We start from the raw sequence: 19268 nt of genomic DNA on the forward strand, positions 1-19268 counted from the left end.
CAATCAGTGTGCCAAGTGCATCCATATTACGCTAACCCTTCCTATCCCTTTTAGAATGTGGGTTGCTGCATTGTGAACTGCAATTACCTACTGAAGTTTTAGACAGCAATAAAATTATTCTACTAAACATTGTTGCTGGAAAGAAATACTAAGCATTGTGATATTTTAAATAAGTATGTAGTGTTTTTGTCAAATGTAGATTTAACATGTAGGTTGTTTTTGTTGTAGTAGGCTGTTTTTATTTTTTTTTATAGATAACATTGTATTTCATTGTGTTAATTTGGCTTTGCTAGGTTGGCTGTAATCCCAATGAAGATGTAGCTATTTTTGCCGTAGATTCCTTAAGGCAATTATCAATGAAGTTCTTAGAAAAAGGGGAACTTGCTAATTTCCGATTCCAAAAGGATTTCTTAAGACCATTTGAACACATCATGAAGAGAAATAGGTATTTAAAATCATTCTGGAATCTAAACACAAGGAATGAATCAATTTCTTATTTTTCTTCCTTTTTTGTTATATTGTTATAATTTTTGATGTATATGATTCAAAATATTGTACAGTATTAATTTAAATGATTTATTGTTTAGATAACTTGGAATACTGAAAATAAAAGGAAGAAACAGTATATCAATACTAATGGAATTTAAGATATTTATATTAGAGACATATTTGACCTTTTTCATACAAAAGTAGAAAAAACAAATTCCTGAAGATTACATCAAAGTATTAGAATTAAGTCAATTTTAACCAGTAAATGTATTTATTTGTGAAATTCATTTTAGATCACCAACTATTCGTGACATGGTTGTCCGTTGCATAGCCCAGATGGTAAATTCCCAAGCAGCAAATATACGATCAGGCTGGAAGAACATTTTCTCAGTTTTTCATTTGGCTGCATCTGATCAGGACGAAAGCATAGTGGAACTGGCATTTCAGACTACCGGCCACATTGTCAGTAAGTACTAATTATATTTATAGAATAGTCCCAAGAGGTATAATATTTTGTCCCTAAAAACTGGGACATTATGGCTTCTTCCACTACCTTAGGCACAATGGAACAATCATTCTCTCTCATCCTTAGGAAGAAGGCAGTGGCAAACCATTTCCAAAATGTAATTATTTATTTATTAGATGTTTATCCTGTCTTGATTACTTTATAAGTAACTCGAGGCAAGGAATATATATAATACTCCTTTCTGCTCCTCTTTTTCCTCACACTAACAGTCCTGTGAGGTGGGATGGGCTGAGGTCTTGCTAAGAATACTGCAGAGACTTGTCCAGGCAGTAGTTAAGAGTCAGTGCTGAATCAAAGGCACAATAATAATTTTTACTTTTGTTGTTAATTGCGAAGTTGTGTCTGACCCATCGCGACCCCATGGACAACGTTCCTCCAGGCCTTCCTGTCCTCTACCATCCTCTGGAGTCCATTTAAGCTCACGCCTATTGCTTCAGTGACTCCATCCAGCCACCTTGTTCTCTGTCATCCCCTTCTTCTTTTGCCCTCGATCTTTCCCAGCATTAGGCTTGTTCTGTCCCCTCCACCTCACCTAAGAAAACACATGTGTCGAAGAACGTCTGCCAGCAATTTATTTACAAGTTGGCCTGGTTCCCTTTGGCAGAGGAAAGTTCTGGCAGCGATTTCCCAAGTGCCTGCCAAGTTCTTATCAAGAGTCAGCGTGTTACAGTCCGTCGCCAGAGCAACCAGGAGACTACAGAATAGTCAAGAGTTACTCACGAAAATCCAAGCCTTAAATCCAAAAACTGTCTGAAGCTCACACAATGCAGTTCATCCTTAGTAGCTTTTGTCCGTCACAACGGCCAGATGGCAACCCCACCCGCTTTTATCCCCTGTGGGATGTGGCTCAGTGACTCAGCACTCTCTGGGCCTGCCACACCTCTTCCTCTGCTGCGCACGCCTCTCTTGCCGACGGTGCCTAGGGTCTATCCAGGATTGATCCTCCTCATCCTCTATCTGTGGAGGCTCAGACATGCCTTCTTGTTGGCCTTCCGCCGGCACTTGAGGCGTTGCCAGGAAGGAGGAACCTGGAGAGGGAGGCCTTGTCAGCTCCTCTCCCTCACTATTGAGTCCTCCTCCTCCATGAGGACAGGCTCGGGGGCCGGAGTCACAACAAGGCTCTTCTCCAGTGAGTCTTCCTTCTCATTAGGTGGCCAAAGTATTTCAATTTCATCTTCAGGATCTGGCCTTCTAAGGAGCAGTCAGAGTTGATCTCCTCTAGGACTGACTGGTTTGATCGCCTTGCAGTCCAAGGGACTCACAGGAGTCTTCTCCAGCACCAGAGTTCAAAGGCCTCAATTCTTTGGCGCTCAGCCTTTCTTATAGTCCAACCTTCACAGCCATACATTGCAACTGGGAAAACCATAGCCTTGACTATACACACTTTTGTTGGCAAGGTGATGTCTCTGCTTTTTAGTATACTGTCTAGATTTGCTATAGCTTTCCTCCCCAGGAGCAAGCGTCTTTTAATTTCTTAGCTGCAGTCCCCAACTGCGGTGATCTTGGAGCCCAGGAAAATAAAATCTGTCACTACCTCCATTTCTTCACCATCTATCTGCCAGGAATTGAGAGGGCCGGATGCCATGATCTTAGTTTTCTTAATATTGAGTTTCAATCCAACTTTTCCATTCTCCTCCTTCACGAGGTTCTTTAGTTCCTCTTTACTTTCTGCCATTAGAGTGGTATCATCTGCATGTCTGAGGTTGTTGATATTTCTCCCGGCAATCTTAATTCCAATTTTTGTTTCATCTAGCCCCGCCTTTCTCATGATGTGCTCTGCATATAAGTTAAATAGTCAGGGTGATAGTATACAGTCTTGCCGGACTCCTTTCCCAATTTTGAACCGATCAGTGGTTCCGTGTCCAGTTCTCACTGTTGCTTCTTGTCCCACATACAAGTTTCTCAAGAGACAAATAAGATGGTCTGGTACTCCCATCTCTTTAAGAACTTGCCACAATTTGTTGTGATCCACACAATCAAAGGCTTTAGCGTAGTCAATGAAGCAGAAATAAATGTTTTTCTGGAACTCCCTAGCTTTCTCCATGATCCAGCGTATGTTGGCAATTTGATCTCTAGTTCCTTTGTCTCTACGAAATCCTGCCTGTACTTCTGGTAGTTCTCAGTCCACATACTGCTGAAGCCTAGATTGTAGGATTTTAAGCAAAACTTTACTAGCATGTGAAATGAGTGCAATGGTGCGATAGTTTGAACATTCTTTGGCATTGCCTTTCTTTGGAATTGGAATGTAAACTGACCTTTTCCAATCCTGTGGCCATTGCTGAGTTTTCCAAATTTGCTGGCAAATTGAGTGTAGCACTTTTACTGCGTCGTCTTTTAAGATTTTGAATAGCTCAGCTGGAATAGTGTCTCCTCCACTAGCTTTGTTGTTGCTCAGATTTCCTAAGGCCCATTTGACTTCACATTCTAGGATGTCTGGTTCAAGGTCAGTGACCACCCCATCGTGGTTATCAGGTATGTTAAGCTCGTTCTTGTTTAGTTCTTCTGGGTAATTTTGGCACCTCTTCTTAATCTCTTCTGCCTCTGTTAGGTCCCTGCCATTTTGGTCCTTTATCATGCCCATCTTAGTTCCCTTCATATCTCCAATTTTCTTGAAGAGATCTCTGGTCCTCCCTATTTTATAGTTTTCTTCTATTTCTTTGCACTGTTCATTTAAGAATGCATTCTTATCTCTTTTAGCTATTCTCTGGAATTCTGCATTCAACTGGGTGTATCTTTCTCTTTCTCCCTTGCCTTTCGCTTCCGTTCTTTCCTCAGCTATTTGCAAAGCTTCCTCAGACAGCCATTTTGCTTTCTTCCCTTCCTTTTTCTTTGGGATGGTTTTAGTTGCTACCTCTTGTACAATGTTGCGAACCTCTGTCCATAGTTCTTCAGGCAGTCTGTGTATCAGAGCTAATTCCTTAAATCTATTTGTCACCTCTACTGTGTATTCATCAGGGATATGATTTAGTTCATACCTGAGTGGCCTGGAGCTTTTCCCTACTTTCTTCAGTTTAAGCTTGAATTTTGCAAGAAGAAGCTCATGATCTGAGCCACAGTCAGCTCCTGGTCTTGTTTTTACCGACTGTATAGAGCTTCTCCATCTTTGGCTGCAGAGCACATAGTCAATCTGATTTCTGTGTTGACCGTCTGGTGATGTTCATGTGTAGAGTCGTCTCTTGGGTTGTTGGAAAAGAGTGTTTGCTATGACCATCGCATTATCTTGACAGAATTCTATCAGCCTGTGCCCTGCTTCATTCTGTACACCAAGGCCAAACTTGCCTGTTATTCCGGTTATCTTTTTTTTTTTTTACTTTAAGGGGATCTTAAAAATAATAGTTATGTTATTGATATTTGATTTCTTATGTTTATCTTAAATGCTATCAATATTTCATTATTTTGCTGTAGTAGTGATTATACCTTGCTTTAAAAATGAACTTTTTGGAACATTACACATATTCTTTCTTTTAGCAATTGTGTTTGAAAAACATTTCCCAGCAACCATAGATTCCTTCCAGGATGCAGTGAAATGCTTGTCTGAATTTGCATGTAATGCAGCTTTTCCTGACACAAGTATGGAAGCAATTCGCCTTATTCGTCATTGTGCAAAATATGTATCGGAAAGACCTCAGGTACAGTTTATTCTGTGTCAGAATATTATTACATGTGTCAGGTGTTGATTATATTCTGTACTGAAAACTAAATTTCAGCAGGTTATAAGATGGCGTATGTATTTGAATTTTCCCTGAAATAATAAAATCTGTTTTGAAAACTTCCATTGCATAAACTTTTTTTTTTCTTAATTCATTAGTCTGGTCCATCATACTTCTATGTTAGAAATAGACTTCTTGTGTGTAAAGTTTGGACCATGTTGTCTATCCACATAGAAATGCTGTTACAACTAAAGAGAACTAATGTTATAAACTTGTCTTTACTTTTTTAAAGGCTTTCAGAGAATATACTAGTGATGATATGAATGTTGCTCCAGAAGACAGGGTGTGGGTGAGAGGCTGGTTTCCAATTCTCTTTGAGCTGTCCTGTATTATCAATAGATGCAAATTAGATGTAAGAACCAGGTAACAATCCATATTTGTCATTCAACGTTATAAAGTATATATTTTAGTTGTAAGCTCCCGGAAAGTGCTAAATGAGATATATTATTACTGCTACATTATTTATAACTAATCTGACTGTCGGAAATAGACTGCATCTTGCAAAGAAACAAAATAATGGGAATACATGCCAAATTCAGTATATTTTTAATCTCATCTTTATTTATAGTTCATATATAATAGTTCATGTATTTGCTTTAAAGATATTGTTATTTTAGTAAATTGTTGGAACTCTATTGAATATTGGTTTGGGGAGAGGAAGAGAGAGAAAGAGATGGGGAGAAAGAGGTGAAATGTAGGTGAGAATGTATTATTTAATATTGTGATTATATACAATATGTGGGTGTGGCTGTCTAACTGTTTATATAAAAAAATCAGGGTTATCTTTAAATTTAAATCTAAACTAAATCATGCAATAGTACTTTAAAACTAGTGTTGGTAGCATTGAACAAGATAATATAGTCAGACTGCCAGAGAATCATTAAGGTGAACTTCATAATTTAATCTAAAAAGTTAAATTTCTAAAGCAACATGTTCTCATGCATGTGGCATTTAAGCAGCAATGTAAGCAAGTCAAACCAAAATATAAGTAGCACATTATGAAGTGGACAGTAATTGGGATTTGAAAAATCCACTACTAAAATTTAATAAATCCATGATTATAAACTTCCATTCTCTTTCCAATTCCCTTTGCACATAATGTTTTGGAATAGAAATGTTGCCAACTCAGCAATAATCTATGTGAGGTGAGAGAATAGGTCAAATTATCAAAATTGTATGTCCACACAGAAAACTGCAGTTGACTTAGACAAAGTTATATGCATCCAAATTCATAAGCACTATTTATAATAATCACTTTACTAGTAGTCTGGTAATTATGATAGAAAATGCATGAATCATGTAGTTTCTATGGGTATATTGACCAATAATATTTTTATGGATTGCATACAAGAATCCAATATATTAGGGACTGTTCTACTAACTTTCATTAGAGAAAGTTTTATATATCACCTGAATTTTATATTGAATGAAGCAGTCTTGCCCACATAAAATGCTTCTATTAGGCTTTTAAGCTTTTCAGCCTCTTTTTTTGTAACTGTTGTTTCTAGAAGGTTTATGGAACTAGAGTTGTATACAGGCAGTCCTTCACTTATGGCTGTAAAATATTACTTATAAGATATTTGCCTATCTATTTGGAGTGAATCAATTTATGTTTAATGATAATTTAAAAGGAAGAGCTGAAAGATCTAGTTGGTAATTGTTTCTTATACTCCTTTTTATTTCAGAGGTTTAACAGTTATGTTTGAAATAATGAAAACATATGGTCACACATATGAAAAGCATTGGTGGCAGGATTTGTTTCGGATAGTCTTCCGAATATTTGACAATATGAAGTTACCAGAACAGCAAACAGAGGTAAAAATAACGAGAGCAGTTCATTTTTTACTACTATTATACCTTTATGTTCATATTGCATTTTATACCCATAAGCTGAGCAGGGAACTTTCTGTATGATATCCATTGTTAAATTCTATTTCATGCTAGCCTTATTGGCATGCTTTATATAAAGTTCTTTTCTGCATAATGAACTATTTTGAGTACATAGTCATGTACTAAAGCTTTTTGTAGATTAAATTGTTATAGGAATTATCACTTTCTTTCTAAGTGTGTTAATTCTTAAGCAATTCCTGTTTTGTTCTGTTATGATTAGTTACTCATGCAACCAGCATAGATATTTTTAAGAATATCAGGCAAAAGGAATCATCAGGATCTTTTAGCATCAGAAGACTTTAAAAGGAAGTGTGAAGGATGAATACAGACCAGGTTAACAAAGGCCAGTGGTGAAGAGGTGTTGATTTTTATTGTTAGGCCATGTCAGTTAAAAGTTGACTAAAGTGTTGAGTTGGAATTTAATAAAAATGATATTTTGAAGAGATACTTGAAATGCCCTCCTAAATTATTTCATAAATAGTATGCTATTTTATAACTGGATGCTTATTATCTGGCAAAACTTCCATGTGTAACTGTCTTTTTATAATAGCTTTTTATAATTATAATAGAAATTATAATTTACATTAAGTTAAAATTAAAACTTTAACTTAAGGTGGATCTTTCCAATGAAGTCTGAAGCTTCATAACTGCTATGCTTTTCTTCGAACCAAAAATATCCTGAATATATGTAGTATTAGAAAATTATAAATGGCGCACACTTCCTGATTTATCTACCAATTTAACAGCAAAGTTGCTGTGGAGGTGTTGGATAAAATTTTCACCTTGGGTTCAGAGTGCTTCATTGCTTTGCATACTTTAGTTGATATCTAATAACCCAAATGATATTAAACTTTCATATGAATAATTAGCACATTTTCAAAGAAAATTTAATTACACGGGTAAGTGAAAAACATTTTTATAGTTCTTTGGAGATAGTAGTGATCTAAAATCAGTGGTTGAAAATGTAAAAAGAATCTGCCTTGTTCTCATAATTTCCTTTATGTTGCTGTTATATTACATGAAGATCCTCTTTGGCCTTCTCTAATCTCTTTTCAGCACTCTGTTTAGGCTTTTAGTACAGAGCTGTTGTTTTTTAAATATTCTCCAAGCTTCCTGAAGGACTTTAATGCTCCTGGCTGCTGTTCAGTGTACTTAATACAATTATTATTGAGAAGGTCTCTCTGCTTTTTTCTCTAGAAAGCGGAGTGGATGACAACAACTTGCAATCATGCACTTTATGCAATTTGTGATGTATTCACACAGTATTTAGAAGTACTTAGTGATGTTCTTTTGGATGATATATTTGCTCAGCTGTACTGGTGTGTTCAGCAAGGTAACATTGCATCAATTTGTTACACACAATGCTTGCAATTTATTCTGTATAATATGAACAAGCTAATGCCTTGTTTGCATTTCAGACAATGAGCAACTAGCACGATCTGGTACAAACTGTTTAGAAAATGTTGTCATTCTGAATGGGGAAAAGTTTACCCTTGAAATCTGGGATAAGACTTGCAACTGTATGTTGGATATCTTCAAAACCACTATTCCCCATGCGTAAGATATTTTTCCTTTTGTAAATATTTGGGAGCAAGTCTGCAAACAAATTCATATGTATGAAATATTGAACATGCATTAGCTATGCTTGTCTTGATATAATGAACATGCGTGTATTTGTTTTATGTGACATCTATATAGCCTCTGTATTGGGTATAGTCACACATAAGAATCTTGGAATTCTTATCCCTACCTGTCAGATCCTTAACTAATTCATGCTCAGAGCAGCTCTAATTCCTCACCTGCTTATGATTTTTTTAAAATAATATAGTGAGATGGTTTGGGTTCTCTTCTGCTTTTTCTTAGTCATCTGAACTGTTCAGATATGTTTAGTGACTGGTGACCTTGTATAACGTTGTTGCCTAATAAACTAATTAAGTCCTTTCATTCCTAAACAGCTTCTACTAATTGAGGAGAATTAAGATAACATTTCCAAATCTAATGATCATGCTTTTTTGCTAAAAGAAACTGTAAATTAAATAAAAGAGGTGAAAATATAAGAAAATATATTTATTTATAACCCAGGAAGGGTTTTTTAAATATAAGTTTTGGGCTCATTTTTGTTGAGAACACTATTACAGATTTATAATTGTTTTTATCTTAAAATGTTGAAATATTTCTATTTTAGAATTAAAGAAAGTTGTTTTCTTTTTTCAAGGCTTTTAACTTGGCGACCAGTGGGAGGAGATACTGCTCCTCCATCTCCATCTTCTGGAAGAGAGAAACAGCTGGTATGTTTGAAAATAAAAATGTCAGGGAAAATATTTTGGAATACTTCTTTTCGTCCTTATTTAAAAGTAATATTGGAAAAGATAAACATGTTGGAATACTACATTATGCAGAATGGAGAAAGATATGTAGCATTGTATGTTCTATGTGACATAGATTTCATGTACATCTAAAAGAAGAAGAAAATCACCTATATCTCAAACTGTGATATGGATGTCACATAAATATAATAAATAAATAAATAAATTTACCAGGTTAGAAGACAAGTTAGTTCCTTACAGCATGTCATGTCATTGTAAGTAAATCAAAACTGAAATTATATTGCTTAACTTCCTTGCAATTAACCTATTTTGCTCACTAAATTATTGTAAAAATTCTCAGTATCAGAAATTTTTCCCTCTTTCTCTTTTCCCCATTGCACACATTCCATGGGTGCCTTAAATTTACCTGGCCGGCTACTCTGATCTTCCAGAACTGAGTTGGAATTTGTACAAATGGAAAGGCCAAAAGGATTTGTTCCATTAGTACTTGTTGCTTTGGTAAATGGAAAATAAATATATTTTAATTAATTAATTAATTAATTAAATATACAAGTACACATTTCATAGTGTTCTGTACTTACCAGCTAAATTAACCAAAAATCTACTTGCTACTTCAAAGCAAGTTCACTTTGTTGTATTGAGGTGCTCCTAAGAAGTTTATTCGTTTGCCAAATCCGTATGAGATAATTTTTGTCTTTTATTTTCAGGATGCCATATCACAAAAATCTGTAGATATTCATGATTCTGTGCAACCAAAATTGTTAGATAGACGTCAGTTTCAACCTATTGTAGGGTTGCCTGCAAATGAGGAGGTCAACAAAAACAAACCTATAGCAAGTAAGAAGAAATGTTTCTAAACAGTTATTTGATAATCTGCATTTGTTTCTATGTTTGTGAGTTTTTCATTCTGACAGGATGCTGTTTGTGTCAGAAATAACTCTTGAAATTCTATAAGCATTGGGAATGAATATTACAAAAACAGTTTGGATTTCTTAGGGCCTACTCTCTTATTTTAAATGCCTCAGTAACCTAATGGCTAAGATTCCTGGAAGTTAAGAAAAGATTCTCACATGTGATGTTCTTTACATTTCTAATTGTGGGTGTACATTCCTTCTTCATGTTTATGATTGCTTCCCACTTTTAGGTTTTTAGAAAAAACACTAAAATAAAAATTTCTTATCTTCTAAGTCAGTGATGGCTAATCTTTTTGCCATCACGTGCTAAAAGCAGGGAAAGTGCAGGGGGTCGTGCCCACACCCATAATTCTATGCATCCCACTGCCCATGCATGCGCACGCAAACCCCCCCCCCCGGTGCTTTTGGCACGGTGGGCCCAATAGGCCCATTTTCCACTCTCCCCCAGGCTCCAGAGCCTTTCTAGGAGGCTGAGGAGGGGGAAAACAGCCTTCCCCACCCCCGAGGCCCTCCAGATGGTGGAATCAGCCCGTTTGCCGACTTCCGGTTCTACCAGAAGTTGGGAAATGGGCCGTTTCTGGTGTCTGGAGGGGGAGTTTGTTTTTGCCCTCTCCAGCCTCCTAGAAAAGCTCTGGAGCCTGGGGAAGAGCGGAAAACAGGCCTTCCGGTCCCACCAGAAGTTGGCAAATGGGCTGTTTCCGGCCTCCAGAGGGCAGGCCATTTTTGCCCTCTCCAGCCTCCTAGAAAGGCTCTGGAGCCTGGGGAGAGTGAAAAATGGGCCTCTCTCCCCGGAAGCCCTTCAGAGGCCAGAAACAGCCTTTTTCCTGACTTCCAGTTTGCCCAGGCCTGAAAATCAGCTTGAGCTCACATGCCCACAGATATGGCTCCGCATGCCACCTGTGGCACATGTGCCTAGGTTCGCTATCATGGTTCTAAGTTCTTTTCAGTGGGTTATTGTTTTCAATCTTTTGTACATTTTTGTATTAAAGTTTTTGGAAAAAAAGGTCATACCACAAGAGTGTTACAGCACACTTTCATATGAATTTGGAATGGCTTTGAAGCCATTCAGTTTTACAATGACAACTACATCTAGAAAGTTGAGTTGATTTATTTCTGGGGGAACTGTGGCATAACTAAAATCACAGCAAAACTGTGTATGTTTCTTTTTCCTAGAGTCACTGCAATTCTGCAGAAATTATAAACCATTTGTTCTCCTTTGGGTAGGAACTCTTACCGCCCTACATTCCCATATTTCATCATAAAGCCGCCATGGTATTATTTTTAACATTTTGAGGTTGGCAGAAGACAGTTATGTGCTGGAGAGTAGAAACTATGGTATGGAAGTGACCTACAGTAAATATTCCAAACTTCTCTCGGCACCTTTTGCGTCTGGGTCATGCTTATTTAAAATGACAGTATGCTCTCATTCCCCAAAAGAGCGTTACACCTTTAGATAACAAACTTTTAAACTTTATTCTAGATATTTTAGTGTTAATCTATTTTTGAATTTAAATTTTCAGCTGAAATTTAACACAATTCAGTTTGTTTGTACAGCTTTGATGCTTAATTAAACAATATATTTCTATGATATTTGTGTTAAGGTTACAGATGGACAATATTTAACTCTTCAGAAATTATTGGATTGCATTTCAATAATCTTTCATTACGTTATGTGGCTAGGGCTCCTGGGATTTTGAGTTCAACACTTAAAGTCTTTATATTAATTATCATCAATTTTACAAGTACTGTAGATATTTTATATACGTAATTTAGGATAATACATTTGGCAATTGTATTAGTGTATATTCAATGCAAATAATTTGGCAGACAGTAGGCAGTTTCTAATACACATAGATTGTTAGTAGTTTGCATGATTGTTTCAGTTACCAAATTTATTGTACTTTTTTCTTGTTTTAAAAGAATTTCCAGATCAGAAACTGTTTGGTGCACTGTTAATCAAATGTGTGGTACAGCTGGAACTTATTCAAACAATAGACAACATTGTATTTTTCCCAGCAACCAGCAAAAAAGAAGATGCAGAGAATCTAGCTGCAGCACAGGTAAGGGGTGTCTACTACTAGACATATTCATTTAAGTGTTTCCTTCTTCTAGTCTTGAGCCGCATGATCTATTTTGTAACTTTTGTAATTTCTGGAGGAAAATTCCTGGATTTGCAAACATTTCAATAAGCATCCAGAATAAACTATGATAACAGAAAAATTGGGCCTGCGTCATCACATCAAACTTGGCCTTTTGTATTTGAGTGCCAGGGTTTAGATGCAAGTATGTCAGATTTGGTCATTGTGGTACATTGTGTTATCACAAAGTATGTTTTGTTGTTTGCTTTCTTGACCCCTAAAATCTTTAGAACTCTTCTTATTTAGATACCAAAAAAAATTTACATATCGAAAATGAGATTTAGTTTTTTGTTTCTTCTGTAAACGATTTGAGTACATACTGTTTAGTCAACCAGTTACATAGAAAATAGCTTTTAGATACAAGCAAGCCTCACATCTGATGCAGATTTCCTTATTTATTATTTGTGTTTCCATATACCTTTCTCTTAAATAATTTTGGAGACAATGGTACAGATTTTTAGGGAAAAGCATATGATCACTATGCCTACATAAGAAGCAGCTGCTTATGGATGGTGGCTGCTCCTAAAGGATGCTGTTGTCTTGTCCTTTGGATATGGGTAATCATTAAGTAACAACATAATTTAAAATTCATTTAGAACAGACTTGTATAGTGTAAATATATTTTACCACATAGTTGTAGATTTACTTAGAGTAAAATGTCAATTGAAAGATTCCTCATTTAGCAGACTTCAGATACAGTGAGCAAAATGCAGACATCGCCTCAAAATAATGATCATTTCTTGTATCTGATTTATTCTGAAGGCTAAGTAAGGTCAATTGCATCCTTTTACATTATTTGTGCATGTTGCATCAACTTATGCCCTAATATAATTAGATAATGTCATAAATTAGATTTAATATTTGAGATTTATTTATTATATCTTGATGAAATCAGTTTGTTCTCAACAGCTGGAAACCATATTGAAATTCATTGTGACATCCAAAAAGCTAACTATAATAAAACTTAATATTTCCTTCCTTCCTTCCAGAGGGATGCAGTAGACTTTAATGTTCACGTGGACACACAAGATCAAGGAATGTATCGGTTTTTAACATCACAGCAGCTTTTCAAACTGCTGGATTGTTTATTAGAATCTCATAAATTTGCTAAGGCTTTCAACTCAAATAATGAGCAAAGAACTGCACTTTGGAAAGCAGGTAAGTCTTTCTTGCAATTGTAAGGACTTTAAATGATGAACATTACAAAAAAGTACTGTTCAGGTAGTCCTCAGGTTACGAAAGCAATTAGGACTTAATTTTCTATCACTAAGCGGCGTTATTGTAAAGTGCAACCTAATTTGACCACTTTGCTTAACAACTGCAGTCCCTTAGTCACAATTGCCATTATTACCCCAGAACCATGCAATTTGTTATATGGGAAGAGATGAGAGCCCAGACAAGCGGCTGCATGTGAAAACTCCAGGCAAGCAGGAGTTGCCACAGGCAGGTCAAGCAGAAGGTACAAAGCATAGGTTGGTGAAAAAGTGGCAGGAATGACTTCCAACTTCCTGTTGGCTTCTGCATTGTCTTTGCTTGTAGGAAGTCAGTATGGAAATTGTAATCATGTGGCTAGAGCTTGCTGCAACATTGTTATTATAAACTGGGCACTGAGAACACAGCTGTCAATCACACAACTCCAAGGACACTGCGATGGCCAGAATTCTGAGGACTGATGGTAAATCCTCATTTACTGCCATCATAACTTTGAACAATAGCTAAATAAATGGTTTTAAATTGAGGTCTACCTGTACAGTAAGTTATTTCAATGTGACGTAGTAAAATTATAGATGAAAAGCATAACAATGCTTTCAGCTTCAAGTTGTACTGATAACAGAAACATTAAGTCATGTTTTAACGTCTGTAACCCATTTTAATTCTGAAATTTTAGAGGAATATGAATTCTGGATTTGCCTTTGTTATTCACTGATTGTTTCTTTAGTGAATATGATTCAATAATTCAGTAATTCTTTAAAGAGTTAAATATTTTCAGATGGGTAACCATAATTTGTAACAACAAAAATGATATATAAATACTGAATGTTGTGCTGCGTCACTAGCATTTTTGATCACATTTGCCTGCATGGAATTTTGAGATTCCATAGCTCCAAAATGGAAGCGAGGAGGAAGAGTCTGTTCATTTACAACATAGTTGCACCCATTTATATAACCAATCACAAAACTTCTATTCAACAAATGGCAGGATTTCCTTCCAATCCATACAAAACCTCAAAATGCTTCCTGCTACCCTCACCTCACTTTTTTTCCCCTTGGACAGCCAGAGATTTGTTCAAATAAGATAGTGGGCTACAGCTTTTTATAGTCTAACAATACTTACAATATTTTATGTAATAGATACATTCTTATATCTAAAGGTTTTGTTAGATGCTAGTGATTTGCTTTATCAGAATGATAATTTTTCTTTTTAATTTACAAAATGTATTATTTGATGAGCAGGAACTCTGCAGGCATTAAGAGGCATGCTATGAAGAGAGAGGATCCCATGGATACCAAAACGTAGTCCTCGGCTGATGACTACAATTACACAAGAATTTCTGCTGCTGAATGATGCAGCGTAACACATGGCTGCAGCACTTAGCCACAGCAGTCCTGACAGGCCCAGTTGCTATCATAATTCAAGATGTCCTATTCAGTGCAGAAGTGCCACAGGTGATGGTGGTGGTGAAAGAGGCCCTGGGAGGCCTAACACTGGCCACATTGAGTTGGGATGGGAGAGCTGCAGTTAACCACCATTGTTCAACTGAACTAAGTGAGTTCTGGGAGGCCAGGGAAAGAGAGTCCAACGTGTGCTTATGGATAGAGATGGGAAAGAATATACTGTGGCAGCGTAGCTCAGGAGCTTCTTGGTCCATTGCAGCTCTGGGGCTGTAAGAATCCCTTGAGTTATTTATTTTATTTTATTTATTTATTTATTTTGTCACACAGTATATATAAGCATAAGCATGTAATAACTATACAATATATAAGCATATATATAAGTATGAGTATGTAATAACTATATTAATTGGATATAACGAAAGGAAACAATAGGACAGGAATGGTAGGCACGCTTGTGCTCTTATGCATGCCCCTTACAGACCTCTTAGAAATGGGGTGAGGTCAATAGTAGACAGTTTTTGGTTGAAGCTTTGGGGATTTTGGGAAGAGACCACAGAGTCAGGTAGTTTATTCCAAGCATTAACAACTCTGCTACTAAAGTCATATTTTCTGCAATCAAGATTGGAGTGGTTAACATTATGCTTAAATCTATTGTGTGCTCGTGTAGTATTGCAATTGAAGCTGAAGTAGTCTTCGACAGGAAGGACATTGTAATAGATGATTCTATGAGTTAAACTGAGGTCATGTCAAAGGCGGCTTAGTTCTAAATTTTCTAAACCCAGGATTTCAAGTCTGTTTGGCATAAGGTATTTTGTTGTATTCAGAGGAGTGGAGAACTCTTCTTGTAAAATATTTCTGGACACGTTCAATTGTATTGATGTCAGAAATGTGGTATGGGTTCCAGATAGTTGAGCTGTATTCAGGAATTGGTCTAGCAAATGTTTTATATGCTCTGGTTAGTAGTGTAGTGTTTTTGGAGAAGAAGCTACACAAGATTAGGTTTACAACTCTTAAAGCCTTTTTTGCGATGTAGTTGCAGTGGGCTTTGGCGCTTAGATCATTTGATATGAAAACTCCAAGGTCTTTAACAGGGTGAGGGTCATCTGTAAGGTAATGTCCATCAAGCTTGTACTTGGTGTTTAGGTTCTTTTTTCCAATATGTAAGACTGAGCATTTGCTGGTTGAGATTTGGAGTTGCCAAGTTTTAGACCAATTGGATACAAAGTCAAGGTCTTTTTGAAGGGTAATTGTATTGTTGGTGGTGTTAAATAGTTTGACATCGTCAGCAAAAAGAACACAATTACTTGTAATATGGTCACAGAGATCATTAATGTATAATATGAAGAGTGTTAATGAATAATATGAAGAGTTAACAGTGTGGTGCAAAGCCACTTTGCCCCAGAAAGCTTCAACCACCCTGGCCTCGCACAACAGCATGGTGCGAAGCTGCTGCTCCATATGGAGTATAATATTTTGCTTTAAAAAAGATATTAATACAAATCCAACTTCCACTCTTGTAGAATTTTAGAAGCATCCTGATTTAGAGAATCGGGATGCTATGAATAGCCATTTTTGCCCGTTTTTTTACTCAAGTGCTGATTTTTAGATAGTCAATAAAATCTAAGTAACAGATATTGTTTTGGCAGGTTTCAAAGGGAAATCGAAGCCCAATCTTTTAAAACAGGAAACTAGCAGTCTTGCCTGTGGGTTACGTATACTATTCCGCATGTATATGGATGAAAGTCGCAAAAATGCCTGGGAAGAAGTGCAACAACGATTACTAAAGTAAGGCTTCACAGCTTTTACCTGGTTTAATAATAATAGTTAAAATTTAAAGATAAACTGAATTGGTTAATTTTCGGGAATTAACCTCATGACACAGATGATTCCATTTAGCAAAATTCTTCTAAAGAAGAATCTTGAGAAGACAGTAAAGGAAAGAGCCAACAAGTATCAACAAATGATTATCACCATTTCTCTAGAGCTAACCTTTTGCTTATATGGAATGTTATCTATTATTGCTGTTCAGTGGTTCAGTAAACAGGCCTATGATCTCACTCCTTCCTTCTCCTTTTACTACTTACCAATATCTGAAAAATTGACTGCCAGCTGTAAGCATCTTTAAGATGAGACCATCCATTCAGTAATCAGTGAAACACTCCATTGCAGCTGTCCCTTGACAGCTTTACAATATGCTAAAGTGTTTTGTCTAACTTTTAAGTATGCTTGGGCTTACTGACATCCCTTGTGTTGGTTAGGATGGGATTGTTGAATTATCTTTTTGAATATGCAGTTTTTCTGATAAGGATTCTGTTTTGAAAATAAACAACTAAACTTTGGTTTTATATTGCTTGTAGTGTCTGCAGGGAAGCTCTCAGCTACTTCCTCACTTTGACCTCAGAGAGTCATCGGGAAGCTTGGACTAGCCTGTTACTTTTATTCTTAACAAAGGTTCTGAAGATAAGTGATGATCGGGTAAGTAAGCATTCTGAATAGTCAGGGATTGAGCCCAAGTTTTTTTCTTTACAAACAGCAGATCATAATTGTCATAAACTAGTTTTAGGATAGATTTCCTTCCATTGTTGAGGAATAAAAACATTCCAATACATTCATGTCATATTGCCATTTGCCTTTTTCCCCCTTTCCTGGTGTCAGTAGTTCAGTACCAATAAGATCATGCACATTTGTTTCTTCAGAAAATGGGATAAAGGAATCTGACACCTAGATAATTCTTATTGTAATGTTTGAATTAGTGCATTTACTCGTTCAAGAACTTAAATGTCTAATAGAATTCTTTTTTCCCTTAGTTCAAAGCTCATGCATCTTTCTACTATCCTCTTTTGTGTGAAATAATGCAATTTGATCTGATTCCTGAGCTCCGGGCTGTTTTGAGAAGATTTTTTCTACGAATTGGAGTTGTTTTCCAAATATCTCAACCAGCAGATGAAGAGGAAGTTGTAGCCAAGCAGTAGAAGTATAACTAAGGAAACTAAGAACCAAATCAACTTGCACTGGATGTTCATAATGAGGGTCTATATGGTAGTGTGTGCATCTACGAGTTCACAATATAGAGTAAAGCTGTAACTTAGGCTTGCAAAACTTTTAATTCTCCAGTGGATTTTTCTTCCTCCCTTTCCTGGCTTATGCTGAGCATTGAGCCAGTTTTAAACAGTCTTATTGTCAGCTTGGACTGTGATGTCCTCTTATTCAGACATGCATACATATTATGTGTATGTGTGTGCATGTGTATGTTTATGATGGTTGTGAACTTAAGATACGTACCCAAAGAACTAACACTTAAAAAGTTTGAACTTCCGTAGAGTACAACTCAGGAGAACTGTATTTGAAAGAATGGTTTGTACTGAGAGCACAGGAAAACACTAGGTAAGAGATCTAGCAACTTTGTGGAATTCTTATTCTGAAAAAAAATCTGCACATTCAAGCTAGGTAATCATTCTTCAGTGAAAAAACATAGAGTGCAGGTCTGTAATATAAAATTACAAACACTATATAGTTCTTCCTGCATTCTTTTATGATTTCATAGAAACCCATACATTTGTTTACCAAATGCACTAGTCTGAGTTTATGTTGTGATTAATTTGGTCTGTATCCTAAGTTAGTCTTGCTAACTTTAGTGAAGGGCAGAGATTGAAAAAGTCACAACTGGCTTAACTGTAATATACCTGTGATAGGGCTTTTAAATATAATAAGCCATTGCAACGATCCTTCTGGGCTGGAACTTGAATCACTGCAAATGAGTCTAGGTTTTATCTTATGTCACCTTTTGGGGGGGGGGGTTGTTTGATGTAGATTTCACTCTGTGTACAGAATGTAATGTTAAATATATTCAAGTAACAAATCTGGCATGGTTTAGGGACGGTTTTAAATTTATTGGAAATGTATTCATACTGTGAATTGTGCTCTGATGGTTAAAGAAAAGATTGTCAAGCATTCTGTCTTACAGTGGATGTAGAAAATTTTTTCAGATGGAAAAATGTATATGGTACAGCTCTGTAAAGTTTTCTATGTAAATTCTGTACAACTTTCTGTACAATATTGGTTCTCATCTGGCATATTCTAATCAGGTTATAAGTCAATAAAGTTTTTGAATTCTTTCATCGGTGCAATGAAAACCAATGCAATGTAAAACTACTTGTTTTAATGTTTCAAGAAACTTAAAAGTTTAACAATGATGGTTAACAGTGCTGAAGCAAACTGCCTTCAGCATATTTGCAAGTGATTAAAGAATTTAACTTAAGTCAAGTATCATTCCTTCTATTTTTCAGTTCAAATCTTCCTATTTTGGAAAAGCTGTAGCTAAATCAACATCTAGGACAGTATTCCTAGATGGCTGCCTTGAAGCGACCCCCATGCAAAAATGTCTCCAATAGCCAGACAAAAAACAAGACATATTTCAAATGTCAGGTAGTTGATCAAGGTTAATAGCTTCTTCATTCAATAAGTGGCTTGTCTGTTATTCAGAGCAGAAAAGGCAAGCAGCAGCTTCCCAGCCTGTGATGAGAACAAGACTGCTGGATCTTTACTATCTTATAGCTACAGAGTAGCTGTAAAAATCAAGGATTTCAAATGAGGCAGAAGAGTAACCTTACTCTGAGAAAAAAACTACTATTCTCTTGGGAAAACCGGTGTAATACATC

The 19268-nt window shown here is 36.2% G+C and overlaps 1 protein-coding gene across 2 annotated transcripts in view; it reads left to right on the plus strand.

Annotated features, from left to right (window-relative positions):
* The window catches only part of ARFGEF1 (ADP ribosylation factor guanine nucleotide exchange factor 1), a 63484-nt gene extending 44756 nt beyond the window's left edge, over positions 1–18728 (plus strand). For both annotated transcript variants that reach the window (XM_058174298.1, XM_058174299.1), the window contains exons 26-39: positions 294–445; positions 783–955; positions 4484–4644; positions 4958–5088; positions 6411–6540; positions 7813–7948; positions 8034–8172; positions 8831–8903; positions 9650–9779; positions 11777–11916; positions 12984–13152; positions 16257–16395; positions 16968–17085; positions 17418–18728. In XM_058174298.1, the coding sequence (XP_058030281.1) occupies positions 294–445; positions 783–955; positions 4484–4644; positions 4958–5088; positions 6411–6540; positions 7813–7948; positions 8034–8172; positions 8831–8903; positions 9650–9779; positions 11777–11916; positions 12984–13152; positions 16257–16395; positions 16968–17085; positions 17418–17582 (1956 nt within the window). In that variant the 3' untranslated portion in view covers positions 17583–18728. The remainder of the gene's footprint in view (positions 1–293; positions 446–782; positions 956–4483; positions 4645–4957; positions 5089–6410; positions 6541–7812; positions 7949–8033; positions 8173–8830; positions 8904–9649; positions 9780–11776; positions 11917–12983; positions 13153–16256; positions 16396–16967; positions 17086–17417) is intronic.
* The last annotated feature ends 540 nt before the right edge of the window (positions 18729–19268 follow it).

Source organism: Ahaetulla prasina, chromosome 3, assembly GCF_028640845.1.
Source record: "Ahaetulla prasina isolate Xishuangbanna chromosome 3, ASM2864084v1, whole genome shotgun sequence".
Lineage (NCBI taxonomy): Eukaryota > Metazoa > Chordata > Lepidosauria > Squamata > Colubridae > Ahaetulla > Ahaetulla prasina.